This window comes from Ctenopharyngodon idella, chromosome 2 (assembly GCF_019924925.1).
Source record: "Ctenopharyngodon idella isolate HZGC_01 chromosome 2, HZGC01, whole genome shotgun sequence".
NCBI classification, from domain to species: domain Eukaryota; kingdom Metazoa; phylum Chordata; class Actinopteri; order Cypriniformes; family Xenocyprididae; genus Ctenopharyngodon; species Ctenopharyngodon idella.
Genome location: NC_067221.1, coordinates 31761377 through 31782416, shown reverse-complemented (window position 1 = coordinate 31782416; position 21040 = coordinate 31761377). Strand labels below are relative to the sequence as shown.

The 21040-nt window shown below is 41.9% G+C and overlaps 1 protein-coding gene across 2 annotated transcripts in view; it reads right to left on the bottom strand.

The window, feature by feature from the left end:
- Positions 1–21040, bottom strand: part of cacna1eb (calcium channel, voltage-dependent, R type, alpha 1E subunit b) — a 120765-nt gene that overhangs the window by 30768 nt on the left and 68957 nt on the right. For both annotated transcript variants that reach the window (XM_051876205.1, XM_051876213.1), the window contains 6 exons: positions 15382–16116; positions 14836–15104; positions 5006–5147; positions 4769–4898; positions 4034–4093; positions 3553–3659 (listed from right to left, as the gene is read on the bottom strand). In XM_051876205.1, coding sequence (XP_051732165.1) covers positions 3553–3659; positions 4034–4093; positions 4769–4898; positions 5006–5147; positions 14836–15104; positions 15382–16116 — 1443 coding nt within the window. The remainder of the gene's footprint in view (positions 1–3552; positions 3660–4033; positions 4094–4768; positions 4899–5005; positions 5148–14835; positions 15105–15381; positions 16117–21040) is intronic.

Genomic DNA, 21040 nt, shown 5'->3' with positions numbered 1-21040 from the left:
TCATTACAGAATATATTAGCAAACATCAAGCATAAAAGAGTAATAACCAACCACTGTGGACACAAGACTTATATAACTTAAATGAGGGGTGTCCAAAGTACAGCCCACGGGCCCATAGCCTGCTCTGAATCAGCCTGCAAGATGCTTTAAAAATAGAACAGGATTTGGCCTGCTATTAAGAAAGCATATGAAATTTATAGGTTGCATTTGAATATTGATATCACATTTAGCCAAATCTCACAACACACCACCTCCACTAGTGCAGTTACCACCAGCTTCTTTTACAGTCCGAGGTCCTCTGATGAAGTTCCACACAAAAAGAATGAAGAGATTGTTTGGCTTGTCGTACATATACTCTTTTTGCATACTATACTCTACAATTAGCACAGAGCATTTGGTATTAAATGCTGACTATACCTGTTTAGCCTGCATACTCTACAAAAGTTAGTATGTGTGATCCTCTGGACTCCAACCTTCCCAATCTATTGAATAATACATACGCCCACAGGCCAGTCATTACATACTATCCTCGGTCTAGTACTGTCAATAAGAGCCTAAATGTGTGGTCACATTTCACTTTGTTTTAAATTTTCATGTGGAGAATGCTGTAATTTCAATAGGAACCCACACAACTGGGAATTTGGGGTGAGAGTAAAAGATTTTGCATGCAATGGATTCAAGCTGGTCGCGTACATTTTCTAATTTGACCAACAGAAAGCTGCTTGATTTAATAAATCGCTACACTATTAACAATAGAAAATTAACCTTTTTTTGCTAATGTGACCACACTGTAAAATAAAGACTTTGTTGCTAATATTGATGGTTGACTAGAGTGGTCTCATCTTTTTCCAATTTCCAAGCTTTCTAAAAAAAAAAAAAAAAAAAAAAAAATCTCTGTTCCTATGGTTGACTTCTAGCCAGGAAAATAATGCTCTGGTTATCCACTGAGACCTGAGAATAAAACTACTAATTAACTACATTCAACTCACAATTAATATCCAATTATAGAAATTAACCTACTTACTACTATTTTTTTTTTTTTCATACTACCCAGAGGACTACTAAGAACTAATACAGGTTCATAATTAATGAGAGTAATGTTCAATGTATAATTAATTCTAAAATGAAGAGCATGGTAACCCACTAGTAATGATTCAAGTATTACCAAATCCTTCAGAAGGAATTACTAATTATATGGAACAGGATTCTTACAAAAGTATAACCTTACAAAAACCTCAAAAGCTTAAAATGACTTCAGTCATTATTAGGGAGTTATCATGCTTTTCATTTTAAAATACTGATCCAAATAATTAGTAATTCCTTCTGAAGAGATTGGTAATACTTAAGTCATTACTAGTGCATTACCATGATCTTCGCTTTAGAATTAATTATACATTATGCATTATTCACATTAATTATAAACCTGTATACAGTAGTTCTTAGTAGTCCTCTGGGAGGTATGAATAAAATTTAGTTCAATTTAGTTCACCTCATTCAACTGGGCACTATTATTTACTAATTAACTAATCAGAGTTTCTTGTTAGTTAATATCAGTTACTAAAATGCTAATATTGTGTTACTCATTTGTTCCAATGACGGAACAGTTTTCTAAAGTGTTACCCCTACATCGGTTTAAAACTAACTGTTCAACCCTTACTGCCTACCTCTGCTCCCTCTCCCAGCAAACGGCTATAAAGAACAGACACCATCATTGAACTGACATATGTACTACTTAATAGAGGTGTAGAATACTATACAGAAGAACAATGGAGTGGGTCTGTAACATCCATGTCCTCAGTCCTGTATTAACAGAGGTCCTAATCACCACAATGCTGATCATGTTACCATAGGGATTACAGTACTTGCATTATTATATGTTAATATACTTATAGGCGTAGATTTGGGGACGGGGAAAATCAAACCTAAGCCACTGCTCATACTGCATTATAGCCACATTTACAGCTCCTTCACTGTTGATCTATCCCGTGCTTATATCATGACCTATTTATTTGAAAAAAAAAAAAAAAAAAAATGTGATTCTCTACTTGTTATTTGGGTTTAAGCACTGTCTTTTGCACACATTATGCAGTGAATTTGGCTTTGTATAAACTCTAAAATGGATCACAGTCAAACCCCACATTTTCCATTTGTGCAGATACACTTTATTGCCAAACGTTTTGGGACGCCTGCCTTTACGTGCACATGAATTTTAATGACATCCCATTCTTAATCAGTAGGGTTTAATATGGAGTTGGCCCACCCTTTTCAGCTATAACAGTCTCAACTCTTCTGGGAAGGCTTTCCACAAGGTTTAGGAGTGTGTTTATGGGAATTTTTGACCATTCTTCTAGAAGAGCATTTGTGAGGTCAGGCAGTGATGTTGGACGAGAAGGCCTGGCTCGTAGTCTCCGCTCTAATTCATCCCAAAGGTGTTCTATCGGGTTGAGGTCAGGACTCTATGCAGGCCAGTCAAGTTCCTCCACACCAAACTCGCTCATCCATGTCTTCGTGGACCTTCCTTTGTGCACTGGTGCGCAGTCATGTTGGAACAGGAAGGGGCCATCCCCAAACTGTTCCCACAAATTTGGGAGCATGAAATTGTCCAAAATGTCTTGGTATGCTGAAGCATTAAGAGTTCCTTTCACTGGAACTAAAGGGCCAAGCCCAACCCCTGAAAAACAACCCCACACCATAATCCCCACTCAACCAAACTTTACACTTGGCACAATGCAGTCAGGCAAGTACCGTTTTCCTGGCAACCGCCAAACCCAGACTCATCCATCGGATTGCCAGACAGAGAAGCGTAATTCGTCACTCCAGAGAACACATCTCCACTGCTCTCCAGTGGTCCAGTGGTGGCGAGCTTTACACCAACTACACCAATTGCTTCCACTTTGTTATGATACCACTAACAGTTGACCGTGGAATATTTAGTAGTGAGGAAATTTCACGAATGGACTTACTGCACAGGTGGCTACCTATCACGGTACCACGCTTGAATTCAAGTATTGGGTATCCCAATACTTTTGGCAATATAGTGTACATGGCTTCATTTACAATTATGCATTTGGCAAGGGCTTTTATCCAAAGCAATGCCACATTTACATCACATTAAAAGTATACATTAATTTATACATTTCCTGCAAATCAAAACTATGACCTTGGCATTACTAGCTCTACTGTTTGAGCTACAGGAATGCATTTACATTATTGGTGATTAAACTGTAGTTATAGTGTTATCTGCTCCTGTATTGTTTATGTTCACTGATCAATGTTTATATGTGAATAAAAGCCTAAATTCAATCTGTTCATCATATAAAGTGACTGTGTCTCTTCAGAAAATTTGGACTAAACAGCTCGATTCATATATGGAATAGCTTTACAATCTCTTTATGAATTTTTGTGTCAAAGTGTCAAGTGTCAAAGTGGTAGTTGTGTGGACTGTCAGTGTGGAGGAACAGAAATTTTTCATATTTCATTAAAACATTTGACTTTATGCAAACAAGCTGGCTAAGTCACACAAGGAATATGGATCTCATTTAAAATACTTACGTCAATGCAAAGGCAATTAGAGCTCCAACCACCACAATAAAGTCTAGAATGTTCCACAAGTCCCGGAAATATGATCCATCATGAAGAATGAGGCCCTGGTCAATCATCTGAATAAAATGGCATAATACAATATTGTAAAGAATATATATAGTATATAATTTTCTGTATATTATACCTATAAGTAAAATTCTATATAAGTTTCCTATATATACAAAAAATATAATTGAAATTAAATATCACATCTGTCTCTGTGTTGGCCCTAGACTTGAACAAGTATTAGGGGAGAAGCCCACACCTTTTTAGTTAATCATAAATGGTCTCTGCCTGTTAATGATATGGAGTTTGCTGATATCAGGTTAGATGAAATATCTTTGGAGGGCAGGGTTTTGGAAGAGGGCATTTCATGAAGTTATCAAAATTCCTTACATCACCTTTAATATAACAGTTATTTAAATCATGTTTGAAATAAGTATGCAGATACCTTTATAATCATCTCAAATGTGAAAACGCCAGTGAAAACATAATCAAAGTAACGGAGAACCTGCAAACACACAGTAAAACACCCTGTCACTTTAATTTCCATTTTTTGTCAAAAGACAGGACAAGAATTTGTATGCTGATTTAAAGTGCCCCTATTATGCTTTTTTGAATACTGCCTTTCATGCAGTTTGTAATATAGCTGTTTGTGAATGTAAAGGTCTACAAAGTTTTAAAGATCAATGTACATGACAAATAAAGTCTTCTAAAAGAATGAATCGATTTTGAACTGCCCAAATGCGTCGTCAGCAATTCCAGTATCACTTCAACCATTCCTGTTCATATCACTGTGTATCAAGTGCTGAGGAAACCTCCGGAGCTAAAATTTAAAAATGGTAATAGATCGTTTGTTTACGACACGCGCCGTAAGCAGTAGATTAATCACAACAGACTGAGCCATCTGACCAATCAGAGCAGAGTAGTCTCGAAGAAAGGAGGGGTTTTGAGAGACAAACCATTTTCAGACTTTTTGAGAAATTAAGTGTTGTGCAATGTATATTATGAGAAGATTAAAGTGTTTTTGACCTTGAATGAATATAAGCCTATTGTAGGAGACCTGAAAAACAAAATTAGGAACCTTTAAAATAGCATAGGGGCACTTTAAAGTCAAATTACTCAGTCATTACATTATTCATTATATGAATCCTTAAAAATTCAATGATGAAATACAATAGTTTACTCTATTCCTCTCTGAACTGGCGCACACAGGGTCCTCAGCAGCTAGTGCAATACTGCTGGCCACAATCACCAGGAGAATGGTCATCTCAAAGTACCTCAGGGTCACCACATAGTGGCAGATCCTTCTTATACTTTAGTGACAAAAAGAAAATGATATTAGATGTTAGATTTGTCCTATTTTGCCAAGCATGGTAAACTGTATAAACAACTAAAGGTGTGGGATCATGTAAAGACTTACGGATTTGTGCTTTTGAAAATGAACATGCTGTCTGGTGTGTCAGGTTTGGGGACAGTTGACTGTTCACCTCCATTCTCATCATCATAATCATCGTCGTCATCAGCTTTGTCCGAGTGACTGGCCTCCACGTCCTTAAAACTGACTGTGATGGGTTAAATCAAGAGAACAATACAAATATTTCAGTTCTTTGTTAGCAGCTGGTTAAATTATAAATATAAACATGACCAATGCTTGTAATGGGCCAGTACGCACCAGTACGCAGTACTAGCACTTCTATATTTAAATCTGTAGCGTACCCTCAGTTTTTATTGCGTACCGGCACTTCTCACATGTTGCCGGTACTCTGACCGCCCCGCCTCCCAGAACAAAAAGAGTAATTAAAGTAGATTTGAATTGCTCCTCATAACAGAAAGTTTTTACTCACTCAGGCAATCATCAGATGTCCAAATTTCGATATTACTTGAAACTATTCTTGAACTTATTTCATTTTATTTTTCCTACTATTTGAAAATAATGCACCATATATCATGATGGCTTTTTAGTAATTGTAGGTAAAGGTCTGCCACCTGACCCAAGCACAAGCAAATCTGAAAAAACGTTGGATTTCGGTTTGGGTCAGTTTTTCATGGCATAACTTTGGATTTGGGTATGCAATTCAAGAAAAAAAAAAAAAAAACACTCTCCTACACACACACATACATATCTGAATGAGAACTGGTTACAGATTATTTGAGTATGCAATTTTGGGGTTCAGGTTGGTTTCTGTCTTAAAATTTGACAGTACCGTTCGGGTCAGAACAGGACAAATAATCTCAGATACAGGGCAAGTTTGTACATCAACTTAAAGGATTAGTCCACTTTCAAATAAAAATTTCCTGATAATTTACTTACCCCTATGTCATCCAAGATGTACATGTCCTTCTTTCTTCAGTCGAAAAGAAATTAAGGTTTTTGATGAAAACATTATTCTCCTTATAGTGGACTTCAATTGGCCCCAAACGGTTGAAGGTCAAAATTACAGTTTCAGTGCAGCTTCAAAGGGCTTTAAACAATACCAGACGAGAAATAAGGGTCTTATCTAGCGAAACAATCTGTCATTTTCTTTTTGACTGAAGAAAGAAGGACATGGAGATCTTGGATGACATGGGGGTGAGTAAATTATCAGGAAATTTTTATTTGAAAGTGAACTAATCCTTTAAAGCCTGTGCAAACTTCTTATTGTAGGACAGTTGAGGATTAACCCCTATCACCCCTACGTCCGAATATGCTTACTTTCCTATTATATAGTATGTGAAACGCAGTGTACAATATGTCCGGATTTGCAGTATTTGAAAAACAATACGCAAGAAATACCAGGATGACCTAATACTTTGTCTGAGATTCTGATGCGTGCATTCGATGGACACTTTACTATCCCATGGGGCCACATTAAAGGAGTCGTGAACTGTCATGTTGGTCACATGACAATGTCTGTATGGTAGCATGTCTGGATTGTATTCATACTACATACGTGCATACTTTATAGAACATATTTTTGATTTCATATGCTGCAACAAGATTTCTGAGTCGCTTTGGCTCTGAGTCTGTGAATGAAGTGTGATTGCCAGGGTAAATATATCAGGGCAAATATATAACTGGCAGATAGCTGGCAAGCTGTGTTGCTGGTCTCAAAGTACATATGTCTGGGCATTCATTAAACATGCATTGAACTGTACACATATATAACTTTACTTCTGAATTGTTGTTACTTTTCAGTCGGTCACTCTCGACGTCACGTCAGATGACCGACGAATTGGGATCTCGCTAGAGAGGCCAATTAACTTCGAGTGTAACTAAAATGAGCCAATGCACATTGGTATGCGATTATTGCATTCAGCTGCTCTGCCTCGATGAGCAGCAGGTGGAAGCGAATATCAGCTTTTCGCTTCGGAGCCAAGCTGTCCGTTTCATTGAATGCTCTGCAATCTACAGAATTGTGTATTCTTCGAGCCAGTTCTTCTGTGTGTTGGCCAGACAGCACTTCAGCAGTGGCCATTCTCCAGCTGATTCTAAACAAACAGCTGTTTTTACAGCTACAGAGAGTGAGCGCCTTCAATGAGCTTCTGATCATTCAGCTGTAAGTGAGCACAGTGAACAGGTGCACTTTTTCCCTGTCAGTGTCACGTTGGCCGGTTCCCCTGTGTGCTTCAGCACTAAATGAGCATTTTTCCCTAGAAGAGCTTACACTTGCTTTGCGTCTTTTTAAAGATGATGCTCCCGTCATATGTCACAACTCACCCACCATCTCCTCCTTTGGAGTCAGAAGCATCTGAGGTCGCTTCGTGCCATTCACATTCCTGGCATGCTCAACCGAGTGGCTGACGAGCTATCACGTGCTGTGCTCCCAGGAGAATGGAGACTCCGTCCTAGGCAGTCCAGCTGATTTGGCATTGTTTCGGAGCTGCACATGTAGACCTATATGCCTCTCCGGAAACCACCCACTGCCAGTTGTTTTATTCCCTGACCGGTGGAACACTCGGCACGGATGCACTGGCACACAGCTGGCCCCGGGGCCTACACAAATATGCGTTTCCCCCAGTGAGCCTTCTCGCACAGACACTGTGCATGGTCAGGGAGGACGAGGAGCAGGTCTTGCTAGTTGCGCCCTATTGGCCCAACCGGACCTGGTTTCCAGAACTGATGCTCCTCACAACAGCCCCTCCTTGGCCGATTTCTACCCTGTGGCACCCGTGCCCAGACCTCTGGAAACTCCATGTCTGGCCCCTGGATGGGACGCAGAGGTTCTAAGTGACTTACCTCAAGAGCTACTTAACACCATCACTTCAGCACAAGTACCGTCTATGAGACAAGTTTATGCTCTGAAGTGGAACCTGTTCGTCAAGTGGTGTTCTTCTCGTCGAGAAGACTCCCAAAAGTGTTTGATCGGTGTTGTGCTTTCCTTCCTGCAGCATGGGTTGGAGCGAAGGCTGTCTCCCTCCACCCTCAAAGTCTATGTTGCTGCAATATCTGCGTATCACGACCCCATAAGAGGCAAGTCGGTTGGTAAGCACGACCTAGTCATCAGGTTCCTTAGGGGACGAGATGGTTAAATCCTCCTCGACCTCCCTCTTGGGACCTCACTCTGGTGCTCAGAGCACTTCAGATTGTCCCATTTGAGGCTTTGCAATCAGTTGATCTAAAGATTCTAACCATGAAGACTTTGCTTCTGGGTTGCATTGGCCTCCATCAAGAGGATAGGATACCTGCAGGCATGTTCGGTCAACGTGCCGCAGCTGGCACGTGGCACTTAACTGACAGATATTTGTAGAGCTGCGGGCTGGGCGACACCTAACATGTTTGCTAGATTCTATAGCCTTCGTGTTGAGCCGGTCTCCTCCTGTGTTCTCACCTCAACCGGTCAGATGCAAGGAGAGGCCCCGGCGTCAGCTTGTTGCACTAATACTTGCGCTTAATTCTTCAGAGAGTCACTATGAGGCAGACCCTGTTGAGTCCTCCGATCACCCTCCGGCTGCCGAACGTCGCAGAGCTTCTAGCGCCAGGTCTACATCTGATGTATCTTTGAGAACCAGTTCTAGGCTGGGTGCCCATATGTGCAACCCTGAGGGGATCCCATGTGTGTTTTTCCATGGTATGCTCCTGAATGGAAGCTCTGTGTCTTTCCCTTGGCAGAGTCTGCTCTAGTGTCTCTGCCATGTGTTGTATCCTCTCAATCAGGGTGAGAGTCACTCAGAGACCTCCGTATGAAGTACCTCCGCAGCATGCCTTTTCCTTCAAAAGGGTACGCTTTCCCAGTGTTATCCAAGTTCACTGAGTGGGCAGTGTTCATTTCTCTGAGTAAGCTCTGTCCCATCTACAAATGGGCCCAGCTGTCTTACTTAGGGCACTGGAAGTCAGCAGCACCTGTGGCACTTTGGTAGGGATCCCAATTCGTCTGCCATCCGGCGTGATGTCGAGATTGACTGACTGAAAGGGAATGTTTTGGTTACGTATGTAACCCTCGTTCCCTAAAGGAGGGAACGGAGATGTCACCTCCCGTTGCCACATCTGCAGTACCACTGCTGGGGTGCCGGGTCGCCAACTTCGGCTCGTCTCCTCAGCGAAAACCTGATACGCGCTTGCACCTGCTGCTCATTTATACCCGCGCTGCGAGGCAGAGCAGCTGAATGCAATAATCGCATGGCAATGTGCATGGGCTCATTTTAGTTAACACTTGAAGTAGATTGGACTCTCTAGCGAGATCCCAATTCGTCGGTCATCCGACTTGATGTCTATATTCCCTCCTTCAGGGAACGAGTGTTACATACGTAACCGAGACGTTTCTTGGTACAACTCACTAGACTTTCCGTTGCTAGGTGCTGTCTCACACTTTTTTCTCATTTTTTGGGTGCTGTAGATCTTCACAAATGAAATTCACTCAGTTGATGTGATTTGTTAAAGCTTTATCGTCTAGGTTTTGATCTTGACCATGATTTCTTGTGATTTTGCTTATCTGAGATGTAAAACATATAAAACATGCCATTGTGTGGCATGTTTTATATCTGCTTTTAGTGAAGTTTACGTACAAATATATTAGGGGGGAAATAATCTGAATGAGTTTTACTGTAGATTTGCCTGAGTGAACACTAACCTAGATTTCACCCAACACCCAGTACCAAGACTACTACAGCAATGGAACAGAATACTCTAAAGACAAACTTCTCTTTACTTTCTGAGACAGCTGAAGAAGCTAAGATTGCCATAGGCACTGATGACCCAGTTCTGTGTCTCTATTAATGAATCTGTCCTCACTTTAACAAATTATCTGCTTTGCAAACAGAATCAATGGCTGTAGTCCACCCCTCCTTAAGGACTCAGCCATCAGCCACTGAACTACTTCACCACAAATGAACACTGTTGCACTTTGATCATTAGGAATTTCCTACTGAAAAAAATAGCACCAAACACAATAGACACTTCATTGCTGAAAAGTGCTTATTGCAATTTTCAATGATTCCATTTCTAACCCATACTTCATTCAATGCTCTGTGTGTAATGCATATTGTATTATGGCAATGGTTCTCACAGGTCTGTTCTGATACAGTTAGAGAAAAACTGATGCTAAATGCATATATATATATATATATATATATATATATATATATATATATGTGTGTGTGTGTGTTTGTATCTACTCCAAACATAATTTGGATACTTGTTTTATAGTCATTAAGCTTTTATGGTCTTTAATTAAGAGACATTGTGGATTATATGTAATTTTGAAAATGCATTTGTCATCACAATTTAAAATTGACTGTTCATGGCGTAAAACACATCTCACGTTACGCATGTAATCATGGTTCCCTGAGAGGGGAACGAGATGCTGCGTCCCAGCTGATGCTTTGGGGGATCGCCTTCAGTGTGAATGCGTCTGGAACATGTGTACATGTTCACCTGCTGACCTGCTGACGTGTGCCAGCATAAGGCGGAAGCTATAAAGGGAAGCTGGCAACACAACAGCCTCAGATCTTGATAGGCTGAAGCAGGCCGCTCCCAGGCATGCAGGAAGTATGGCAACAGGACGCAGCGTCCCGTTCCCCTCTCAGGGAACCATGGTTACATGTGCAACCTGAGACGGTCCCTTTTGCGGGAACTTGTGCTGCGTCCCAGCTGGCACTTTGGGGAAAGAAATACCCACTTCGCCATGCTGACAAATGCCTGTCCTGGTGTGAAGCTGTCCCGGGCACAACTCAGGACAGAAGAACTTGTGACCCCGGGTTGAGCGGAAGGCAATGAAACCTTATAAATTAAACTTCATGCAGGGATGCCCCTGACAGCAATGCTCTGGAGGAAGCAATGCTTCTAGTGGAATGAACCCTGACTTGAAGAGGTGAAGGCAGGCTGCACACCTCATAAGCCATAGATATAGCTTCTACATTCCACCTACTGATTGTCTGTTTAGAAGCCGGGCACCCCCTGTTAGGGGCCCGAAGCAGACCAGTAACTTGTCTTTCTCCACTGCATAGTGGTACAAATATAGACCTCAAGAGCTCTGACATGGCAATGTAAATGTAGCTTCTCCTGTTCCACCGACATAGAGGAGGAGGATGGAAGGCCTGAAGGACTGTAGACCGGGCCACATTAGTGGGTACCTTAGGTACATAATCCGGCCTCGGGTGGAAAATAACTTTCACCCTACCCGGGGCAAAATCAATGCAGGAGGAGGCAACTGACAGGGCCTGCAGATCTCCCACTCACCTTAAGTGTAGACAGGGAAAGACCAGAAGGAACTCCAGCATTGAAGCCACTGGGCAGTTAACTGGGTCCACATTGTGCTCTCTGCACCATAAAGTGAATACTCCCCACTTTAAAATATATAGTTTCCTTGTGGAAGGAGCTCTAGAATTGAGAATGGTGGAGAGACCTGCATTTAGGAACTGATCCCCCTCAGAGGCCAGACCCAGTGTTTCCACATCTCTGGCCGGGGTTGAAATATTGTGCCTACGGCTTCCAATAGAAGGTTCCTCCTGACTGAAATCTCCCAAGGGAGACCGTCTATGAAGGCTGACAGGTCCAAAAGCCATACTCAGGCCGGCCAGAACAGGGCTACCAGAAGAAGCTGCACCCCATCTTGGCATACTCTTTCTAGAACTCTAGGGAGCAGAGCGATCAGGGGAAAAGCATACAGATATAGCCTCAGCCATGTCTGTACCATAGCATCCAGCCCCAAAGGAGCTGGATGTCTGAGGGAGAACCACAGCGGACAGTGAGTTGTCTCTCGAGATGCAAACAGATCCATATCCCCTTGTCCAGACCTCCTCCAAATTAACTCGACCATCTCGGGGTGGAGTCTCCATTCCCTGGGCCTCAGCCCCTGCCTTGACAGTACGTCTGCTCCCAAATTCAGGTGCCCGAGGATGTACAGTGCTCTGAGAGATAATTGTCTTCCCTGGGACCACAAGAGGATCGGATGTGCCAGTTTGCATAGAGGGCGAGACCTCAGACCCCCTTGATGGTTGACATAAGAGACCATAGACGTATTGTCCATCCTTACTAGAACACGATGGCCTCTGAGCTCTGGAAGGAAATGTCGTAAGGCTAGCATTACTGCTAACATCTCTTGGCAATGTAGGTGCAATTAGAAATGGTGTTCCTTCTAGAGGCCCTGGGCTGAGCAGCCATGACCACTCCCCAGCCCATGAGGGATGCATCTGTCAACAAAATCTTTCGATGACAGGATGCCCCTAGGGCTGGAGCCAAGGACAGGAACCAGGGTTTCTTCCACATGATCATGGCACGAAGGCATCTGCGCGTAACCTTGATCGTGCAAAAAGGATTCTACTGCGGGGAAAATCGCTTGTCGTGAGCCACCACTGTAAAGGTCTCATGTACAGCAGGCCAAAAGGTATTACGTTGGACGCTGTTGCCAGGATGCCCCTAGGGCTGGAGCCAGGGACAGGAACCAGGGTTTCTTCCACATGATCAAGGAACGAAGGCATCTGTGCCTAACCTTGATCGTGCAAAAATGATTCTACTGTGGGGAAAATACCCTGGTCCTGAGCCACCACTGTAAAGGTCTCATGTACAGCAGGCCAAAAGGTATTATGTTGGACGCTGCTGCCCACAGCCCTAATAGTCTCTGAAACGGTGATCAGCTGGCCTAGTTTGACTCTGGATACTTGTAGCAGAATTGTCTCGATACATGTGGGAGACATGAAAAAAAAGTTGTTCTCTGTACTGGAGAAAGCATAATCTTCTTACTGTTGAGTCTCGACCCCAAGCGCTTGATGTGGTCGAGCACGACATCTCGATGCCGAGCCGTCATCTCTCTAATATTAACCAGTCATCTATATAGTTGAGTATACGGATGCCCTAAAGTCTCAGAGGAGCCAGTGCCACATCCATACATTGTGAATGTGGATAATGCTAGGCCGAACGGAAGAACCCAATATTGGTATACTTCGCCCCCAAAAGCAAACCTCAGTAACTTCCTGTGTTGTTGAAGGATGGATATGTGGACGTATGCATCTTTCAGATTGATCGTTACAAACCAGTCCTCGGTACAAAATCAGTCCTTAGTACCCCATTGAATCTGGATGGCTAGTGCCTAAACTAGATTCTGTAAACTAATTGTATTGTATGCAGAACCCACTGAGACACATTTGGTATAGCTCTCCAAGCTGCCAGAAAGTCTATCAGAGCCTTTCAAGGTACTCTGAAGCAAACTGATATTTCTAAAGGCCTCTTTGGGCAGGACAAACCCCCCATGACCGCAGCGTTTTCGTTGGAAACTGTCGTGCCCTGAAGCGCTGTGGATGGCAGGGTTAACAAATCGATTTCCTGAGGGCTCCACGGAGGAGCGGGTGTAATTCGCTCTCTCATATGAGGGGGGACCGTCAGAGGCCTGTGCATGACATCAGAACCTCTTTCCCAAAGCCTTTTTAGTGAGAAGGATATTCCTCAGATCCGTCTTCTCCTAATTAGGCTTCAGGTGAGGGTGCTGCCTCGACCCCCATTTTTGTGTGTGTGTGTGTTTGTTTGGGGGGGTGCAACACTCTCTTTCTGTTGCTGCCTGTACGAGGAGCTCAATGTACATGGCTGGGGCAGCAGCCCTCATGGGACTGTTGACGATGAGGTATGAACCTCTGAAATGCTGCCACCTGTTTCTTAGCTTCCTGAAACCTCTTGACGACACTACTCACAACATCGCAGGAGAGGCCAGGGGGGCGACAGAGGGACATCAAGAAGGAAAGACTTGTCCTTCTCCTTGATACCCGAGAAGTTCATCCATAAATGCCTCTCCATGGCCACCATAGCTGCCATGGAGCGGCCGATGGTGCGGGCCATCTCCTTAGTGGCACGGAGAGCTAAGTCAGTGGCCCGACACAGCTCTTTAATAGCATTGTGCCCCACTTCTACCTCATCTAAGTCCCTGAGCATGTCAGCCTGGTATGCTTGCAAAATTCCCATAATGTGCAAACAAGCACCAGTCTGATCCGCCGCCATGTATGCCTTGCCCACTAGAGATGAAGCTGTGCGACAAGGCTTGGTAGGAAGCATCAGGGCTTTAAGGGACAACGCAGCATCAGGGGCAAGAGATACGCAAGTGTCTATTCAACCCATGGCATCATCCCATAGCCATTCTCTTTAAGCCCCAGGATCGAAGAATAATAGTGGACCGTGGGACTAGATATATGGGAGGAGAATGGCTTCTTCCATTATCTCGACAGTCACAAAGAGTGCTTCTCTGAAGATAGAAAGCTGAGACTTTTGTGTTGCTGGCTTCCCTTTATAGCTTCTGCCTTACACCGGCATACATCACGAGGTGACATAGTACCAATCAGGATTGGACTAATTGTACACGTGTTTCAGACATAGTCACGCTGAAGGCATTCCCCCAAAGCGTCAACTGGGATGCAGCGCGAGTACCCTCGGAAGGGAACTCGAAAGAATTTGTGACCAGTTACATGTCCTTAGATAAATAAACTTGTAAAAGGAAGGAGAAAACTTTAACATTCAAGACTATGCTAACCAAACTTCATAGTATTTGCTGCATACCTGTCACATTAGAAGCTAGACAAATTAGGGCTTATTAGGTCATTATATAATAATATCAATATTATATTGATATCACTAATATTTTAAGGACATTTTTGTTTACAATCGAACTGTTTTAGTTTGGTACTTAATTTCCTAAGCATCTGAAACTCTAGAAACTGATATGATATAACAGAAAATACTGTACAAGAAGACCAATCCAGAGGAACCATACTCTGCACAGTAAAGATGCAATTAAAAAAAAAAAGAAGCAGGATGGATGGAGGAAGGGATGAATTGATGGATAGCTCAAATACCAGTCATTGGTGCCATTTCCAACAAAGGCTGGGCTGACGTCTCTCGTTTAATGCTGGTTTCTGTTATACACTCATCCTGGTTAAGATAGCTGCCGTTGTTCTCAATGTCTGAGACTTCCCCTGTGATGTATTTGGATTCTGATGTAAAGTCTTCTTTGTGCCTCAGAAATGGAGTTTCCTGGCTTTCTGCTTGATCCTCCATTCCAGTACAGACAGACTGAAGCTCCTCAAGAACAGCTGCTTGTCCTGTCACATCACCCACAAACTCCCTAAAATACAAATGTACAGGTGTGAATGTCTGATCACATAAATTTTGCTCTGTATTGTGCCTTGCAGAACTACTTCAACAAATAGAAAACCATGCTACTTTCAACTATAATCATACCAGACATAAAAGAAAAAAGAAAAACATGAACATTTGTAAATTCAATTATTAGTTCTTTGCCAAACCACAACAGTAACAGAATGTCAACAGCAACAGAAGGTAAACTAGCATGTGAACTTAGTAACTTGCTAAATAAAAATGAGTTGTGGTAGCATTCTTACCTTTGGCATTCCTCCTGTTTCTCAATTTGCTTGCCAGACATTATTTCAGTTTCATACATGTGCATCATGTTTTTAGACTGTGTTTCCTCCATTTTATCCTCACCCTCTTCAGCCTGTTTCTCGCTGCACCCAAATTGCTGGTGATTCTCTACATTTCTGCTCTCTGTTCTGGACTCTCGATGTCTGTGCCGTTTGTGTCGCCCACCCTCTGCTACCCCTGCAGCGGCAGCAGCCCGAAACTTTCTTGCCACACGATGCCTCCTCTCTGTATTTGAATGGTGGTTATTAACGCTTGGCCTCTCCTCCAGCCCCGATCCCATCAGGGGCAATGGCTCAGACTCTGGAGGTTCAGGGAGAGGAATGGTGATAGACATGGGTGGCTCTGGCAGGGGAATCCCCACAGACATTGGTGATTCTGGCAAGTGTAAAGGGCTTGTCTCAGGGGACATGCAGCTCTGTTGGTGATGATCACTCACTGGAGTGTCCATCTGATCCTCTGTAGGACTGCCAAACAGTACCTCACGACTGGCCATCTGGCGACGTTTCCGCAGCTGGTTCGTCCTTTGCTCCCAGACGGACATGTTAATTTTTTTACGTCTCTCACGTCGGCCAGCAAAAGCATTCACAGGCTGCTCTTCCCCTTGTTTGACAGCAGGTTCCTCTTCTGCCTCTGCAGGAGATGGTCTTCCTCGGTGGATGGCGCGCTTCCTGTACAAGTATGGTCTCCGTCTCCTTCTGCATGGACATGCTATATCTCAGTCACAAGAGTTATATCATTTGCAGCATGCACAATCACAATTCACAAGGGGTGTGTGATAAAAATCAGGAAATTAGAATAAAAACAATGGCTATCGATTCAGGCTAAATAAAACGTAATTCAAGAGAAAACCAGGGGGAAATTCTTGAATAATAAAAATAAACAGAGAAGAAACAAAATAAGAGAAACAGATTGCATAAAGGATCTACATATCAGCAGGAAGTTTGGAGTGTTAATGAGATGGACAATGCAATGTTAATGGCAGACACAACAGATAAAAAGATACAGACAGTTTTACTTACAATTATGCGTATTCTTTTGTTGTCCATGAAATCAAACAAATGATTAATTGAAAATAAGCCATTAGTGTATTTGTAGATAAGACAAACCAAACAATCCATATTGCCAAACTGCACACAAGCCAACACATATTTCATATAGATAGAAAAACTCTAACCCCCAGTGTCCACTGTCCTACAGTTTAGCTCCAACCTGAATCAAACTCAACTGAACAAGCTAATCAAGGTCTTTTTTGCTAGGATTACTAGGATTACTAGAAAGTTATAGACAGGTTAGTTGGATCAAGGTTGGAGCAAAACTCTGAAGAACAGTAGACCTCGAGGGCCAGAGTTGAGAAACCCTATGTTAAAATTTTAAAGGGTTCTTTGGCACCTCAATACCATTAATGCCACATCACACATTTGTGTGAAATGTACAAACTGTAATCAATGTTTTAGATGAATTTTTTTTTTTTTTTTTTTTCCCGGGGTTTTGGTAGTATATTTTTATCTCTTAATATTGCAATAGCAATTGATTCATTGTAGGTCCATTATTATGTGCCCTTTCTCTCATACTATTGTCTCTATGCCCAGAGAAACTCTATTTAGCCAAAAACTTTTCTACTCATAAAACCCACAAGCTTCAGGACTAGCATAACTGTAACTAACTTTAAGCTGTTATGCAAGCATCTTAGAGAAGAGAGTAACTAGTCTAAATTAACTGAACTTGAAATTAAAATGATAATTATTTGTCAACTGGATGTGTTTCTCTGTTGCTCAAAACATTTTACGTTTTAGTCCTGATGTCACTCAACAGAGATCAGAACATCAATTTCTTCTCTACTGACAAAAGATGCACAGCTGTACTTAACACATCTGACTAACCCACTGTTAAAGTAGCCAAGCTTCTATTGACTAATATCTAATATTAAAAATTTAAAAGAGACCCTACAACAGGTGTAGCCAACTCTACTCCAGGTGAGCTGCTGTCCAGAAGATTTCAGCTCCAACCCCAATCAAACAGATCTAAACCAGCTAATCAAAGGTTACAGATTCAGGGTTACTTGAAAATTACAGGCAGGGTTGGAACTGAAGTCTGCAGGAAGGTATCTCACCAGGAGCAGGGTTGGCTACCCATGCCCTACAAATATATGAAGGTGAATGTAGACTTGAGAAGGCTAAAGGCTGGTTTATACTCACCACATTCGCACAAGCATGAGGGTGTGCACGGCAAAAATTCATTATGTCATTACATTGTGGCCAATCATGCACGTTCAGTACACAAGACCTAATTTGTTTACTACTATGTCCTTGTTTAGACTTTCTTCTGCGGTGCTAAAAAAAGTCTAAACATGGCTCAAAGCTGTCTTCCGCTACCTCTGCTACCCTAAGGAATCTATTCTGTGTTTATTTGGCCTCCCCAAAACACCCTCTGACTGATTGCCAGCAGCATAAACTCACGCATATATAATATTGCAAGACACCTGGCGTGCTCCTTTCATCATTTATCGGCAATATTTAGAAAATCACTTTTCAGAACTTTTCAAAAACTTTTAAGAGAAGGTCCAGTAAGTCAAGAAGTCATGGTGTTCATCACCATTTAGCATGTCCATCATTGTTAGACATACTTTTCATTCCTACTAATAAGAGCAGAAATTCTGATTACAACTGCATTCCTACTCAAAAAGAACAAAAGAACGGGCCAACAACATGCATGGCATAAATACACTTAACCTGAACCAAATATGGAGTGTCTTAGACTTGTTTTGGAACACCACATGCTTCAGGTACAGAGACCAATTCTACAGTCAAAAATACAACTGATCCATGGGCACACTGATGACAAATAGACAGGGTTGAAAAGAGAACCTCTACCAAACCTTCCAGTGGGAAAAAAAAAAAAAAGAAAAGAAAAAAATCAGATATATCAATGACATCTAGGTGACGGTCAAGCGATCATAACCAATGAAGTGACCATGTTCACAGAACACATTAGCATCATAGACAAGTAACTGAAATAGGTTCACAGGAATATATACAGGACAACAGACTAGCCTTATTGGAGCACACATTCCAGTACACTTCTAACTGGCCAACACACTCATATTGAAGCTGGTGCACCCAAAAGACAGGATTGAAAAAAGGCAGAGCAGAGTCATATGCAGTACAGCAGGGATGGAGAACTCTAGCCCTCAAGGTTCAATGTCATGCAGTTTAGCGTCAACCCTAATCATCAACACTTGACCTTTGATTAGGGTTGGAGCTAACTCTGTTGGACAGTGGCCCTTGAGGGCCAGAGTTGTCCATGCCTCCAGTACAGTTTGATGAGGTATTGTACATCGGAGAAACCAAATAACCACAAGACTCTCAGACAAGACATGGCAGTGTATCAGCAATTTAAAGCATCACACATCCAAGAGTACTGAAGACTTGGACCTAAATAATTGGTTCAGTGGTTTTGCGACCCATCTGCAATACTTAGGGAGTAAGGATACAATGCTGTGATGCCATTGTGGCCACAACCATCAGTTCACAACTGATAAAGCTACTTGGATAGAGTGAGTAAATGTCCTGAGCATCAGAGAAACACATATAGTTGACTACAATACTCAAAGTTCATTTTGATTTTGACAGCATTGCGGAAAAGAAACTTCATTAGAACCATGCAGTTAAGCAAAAGTATATGGTCTTGCTGTGATTGCTTCCAAACAAAGTTTCAGATAGTTTTATGAGAAAATCTTTTTATACAGTAAAATACTGTTTAATTTTAAATACAGTATCGAACCAGCTAATCAAGATCTTACTAGACTTACTAGAGACTTGCAGGCAGGTGTGTTGAGGCAAGTTGGAGCTAAACTCTGCAGGACAGTGGCCCTCCAGGAGCAGGTTTGGACACCCCTTGTTAAGACAAAACTGTTCTACCAGTCTAGCACTCTTTCCTATTCCAGTGTTGCCTCATTTTATTTGCCCCAGTTTACAGATTTACCTATTAAATTCAACAATTCTCTAGACCAGGGGTGTTCCAGGAAGGTGTGTTGGAGCTAAACTCTTCAGGAAAGTGGCCCTCCAGGAGCAAGACTGAACATCCATGCTCTAGATTAGAGTTCTTCAACTCCAGTCCTGGTGGGCCACTTTCCTGCAGACTTTAGTACCAACCCCAGTTGAACCAAATTTTGCAAGTAATTCCGATTACTTTGATTACATTGTATGGGTCTGTTTGTTTAGGGTTCAAGCTCTAAACTCAGTAGGACACTGGCCTTCAGGCCTGGAGTTGAAGAGTTTTACTCTAGATTGATTGCAATCTACTTACATTCCAAACAAACATGCACTGGAGGAGTGGTGACACTGGCCAAAGAGTGCTAAACAACATTCTGAGGAACTTACTGACCTTAAAATTCCTGAGTACACAGCTGCTCAAAGACTAAACACCATGGTACTCCAGGAGAACTGGCTCAGTAATAAGAATACTGTCATTCCCTTTGAAAAAAAAAAAAAAAAAAAGCTACTCCCAGTTTTTCCCAGGTAACACTCATGGTTAAAAATTGCAGCCAAAACCTAAATAGTGAAGGACGTTCAGTGATTCTTAGCCTTTACAAATCTTTACTGCAGGGGTACTCAACAGGTGGGCCACCAGCCGGCCCGCCAGCATTAAATTTGTGCTACATATAAATGTATTTTTATTATAATTTGCGTTCAAAATTAGCATGAGTAATATTACTTCAGTTTTTACACATACACTAAGGTGTGTTTACACGTACACTGCGCGTGACGCACATCTAGTCATCAGCACAGAACGCACATAGTGTACACGCACAGCATGCTTTTTCTGATTAAAAGATACAAGCAACTCTATTTTAAATGAGTACAAAGACTTTTTTTTTTTAACTTTTTGAGTGAGAAAGACTAGACAAGGATTAATCTTTCTAGTGCGTATGTGTTGAGCGCCTGTGTATGTCCACGCTATCAAATGCACGAGACTGTGCGCACAAGTTAAAAATGAAGTAACTTTATTTTTGCATCATTTAATGCGGTTGACACTCTTGAAACTTTGCAGTGTGTAAGTGGCTGATGGTCCTCTTAGCAGCATGAAAAACAAAACTTTTATTCTTAATGTCAATGTGTTATAAACAGAAAGCAAGCAGAGAGCGCTCCCATTACAGAGCTGTTGTCACTTCATTGAGCTCATGGAGAATCTCTTATTTATTGTGTTTACATTGTTGGTTAATTAGAGGATTCGTGAGACTGTGACAGAAAAAAAAAAAAAAAAAAAAAAAAAAAGGATTTTGTATTCTGACCAAATAAATAAGGCAGAATCCAAAATCAAATATTAATAATAATAATAATGAAACCTTTGTGAAGCGACTTAGCTAGATAATAAACTGCATTTCTAAATACTCAGTAAAACTACAAATATTGTCTTAAGTAGGCCTAAATAAAAGTCTTACGATCCAAGTTGTAATTTGTGACCCTTTGCATTTTATGGCCCAGATTTACTAAACGGGGCAAATTAGCGTGAGAGTGCAATTCCACAAATGCGCCGATGGGAGTGGCAAGTTTTGCACGCAATCTGCTGACGCGCAAATTAAATAACACAGATGCAGTCAAATCATTTACATAATGACCA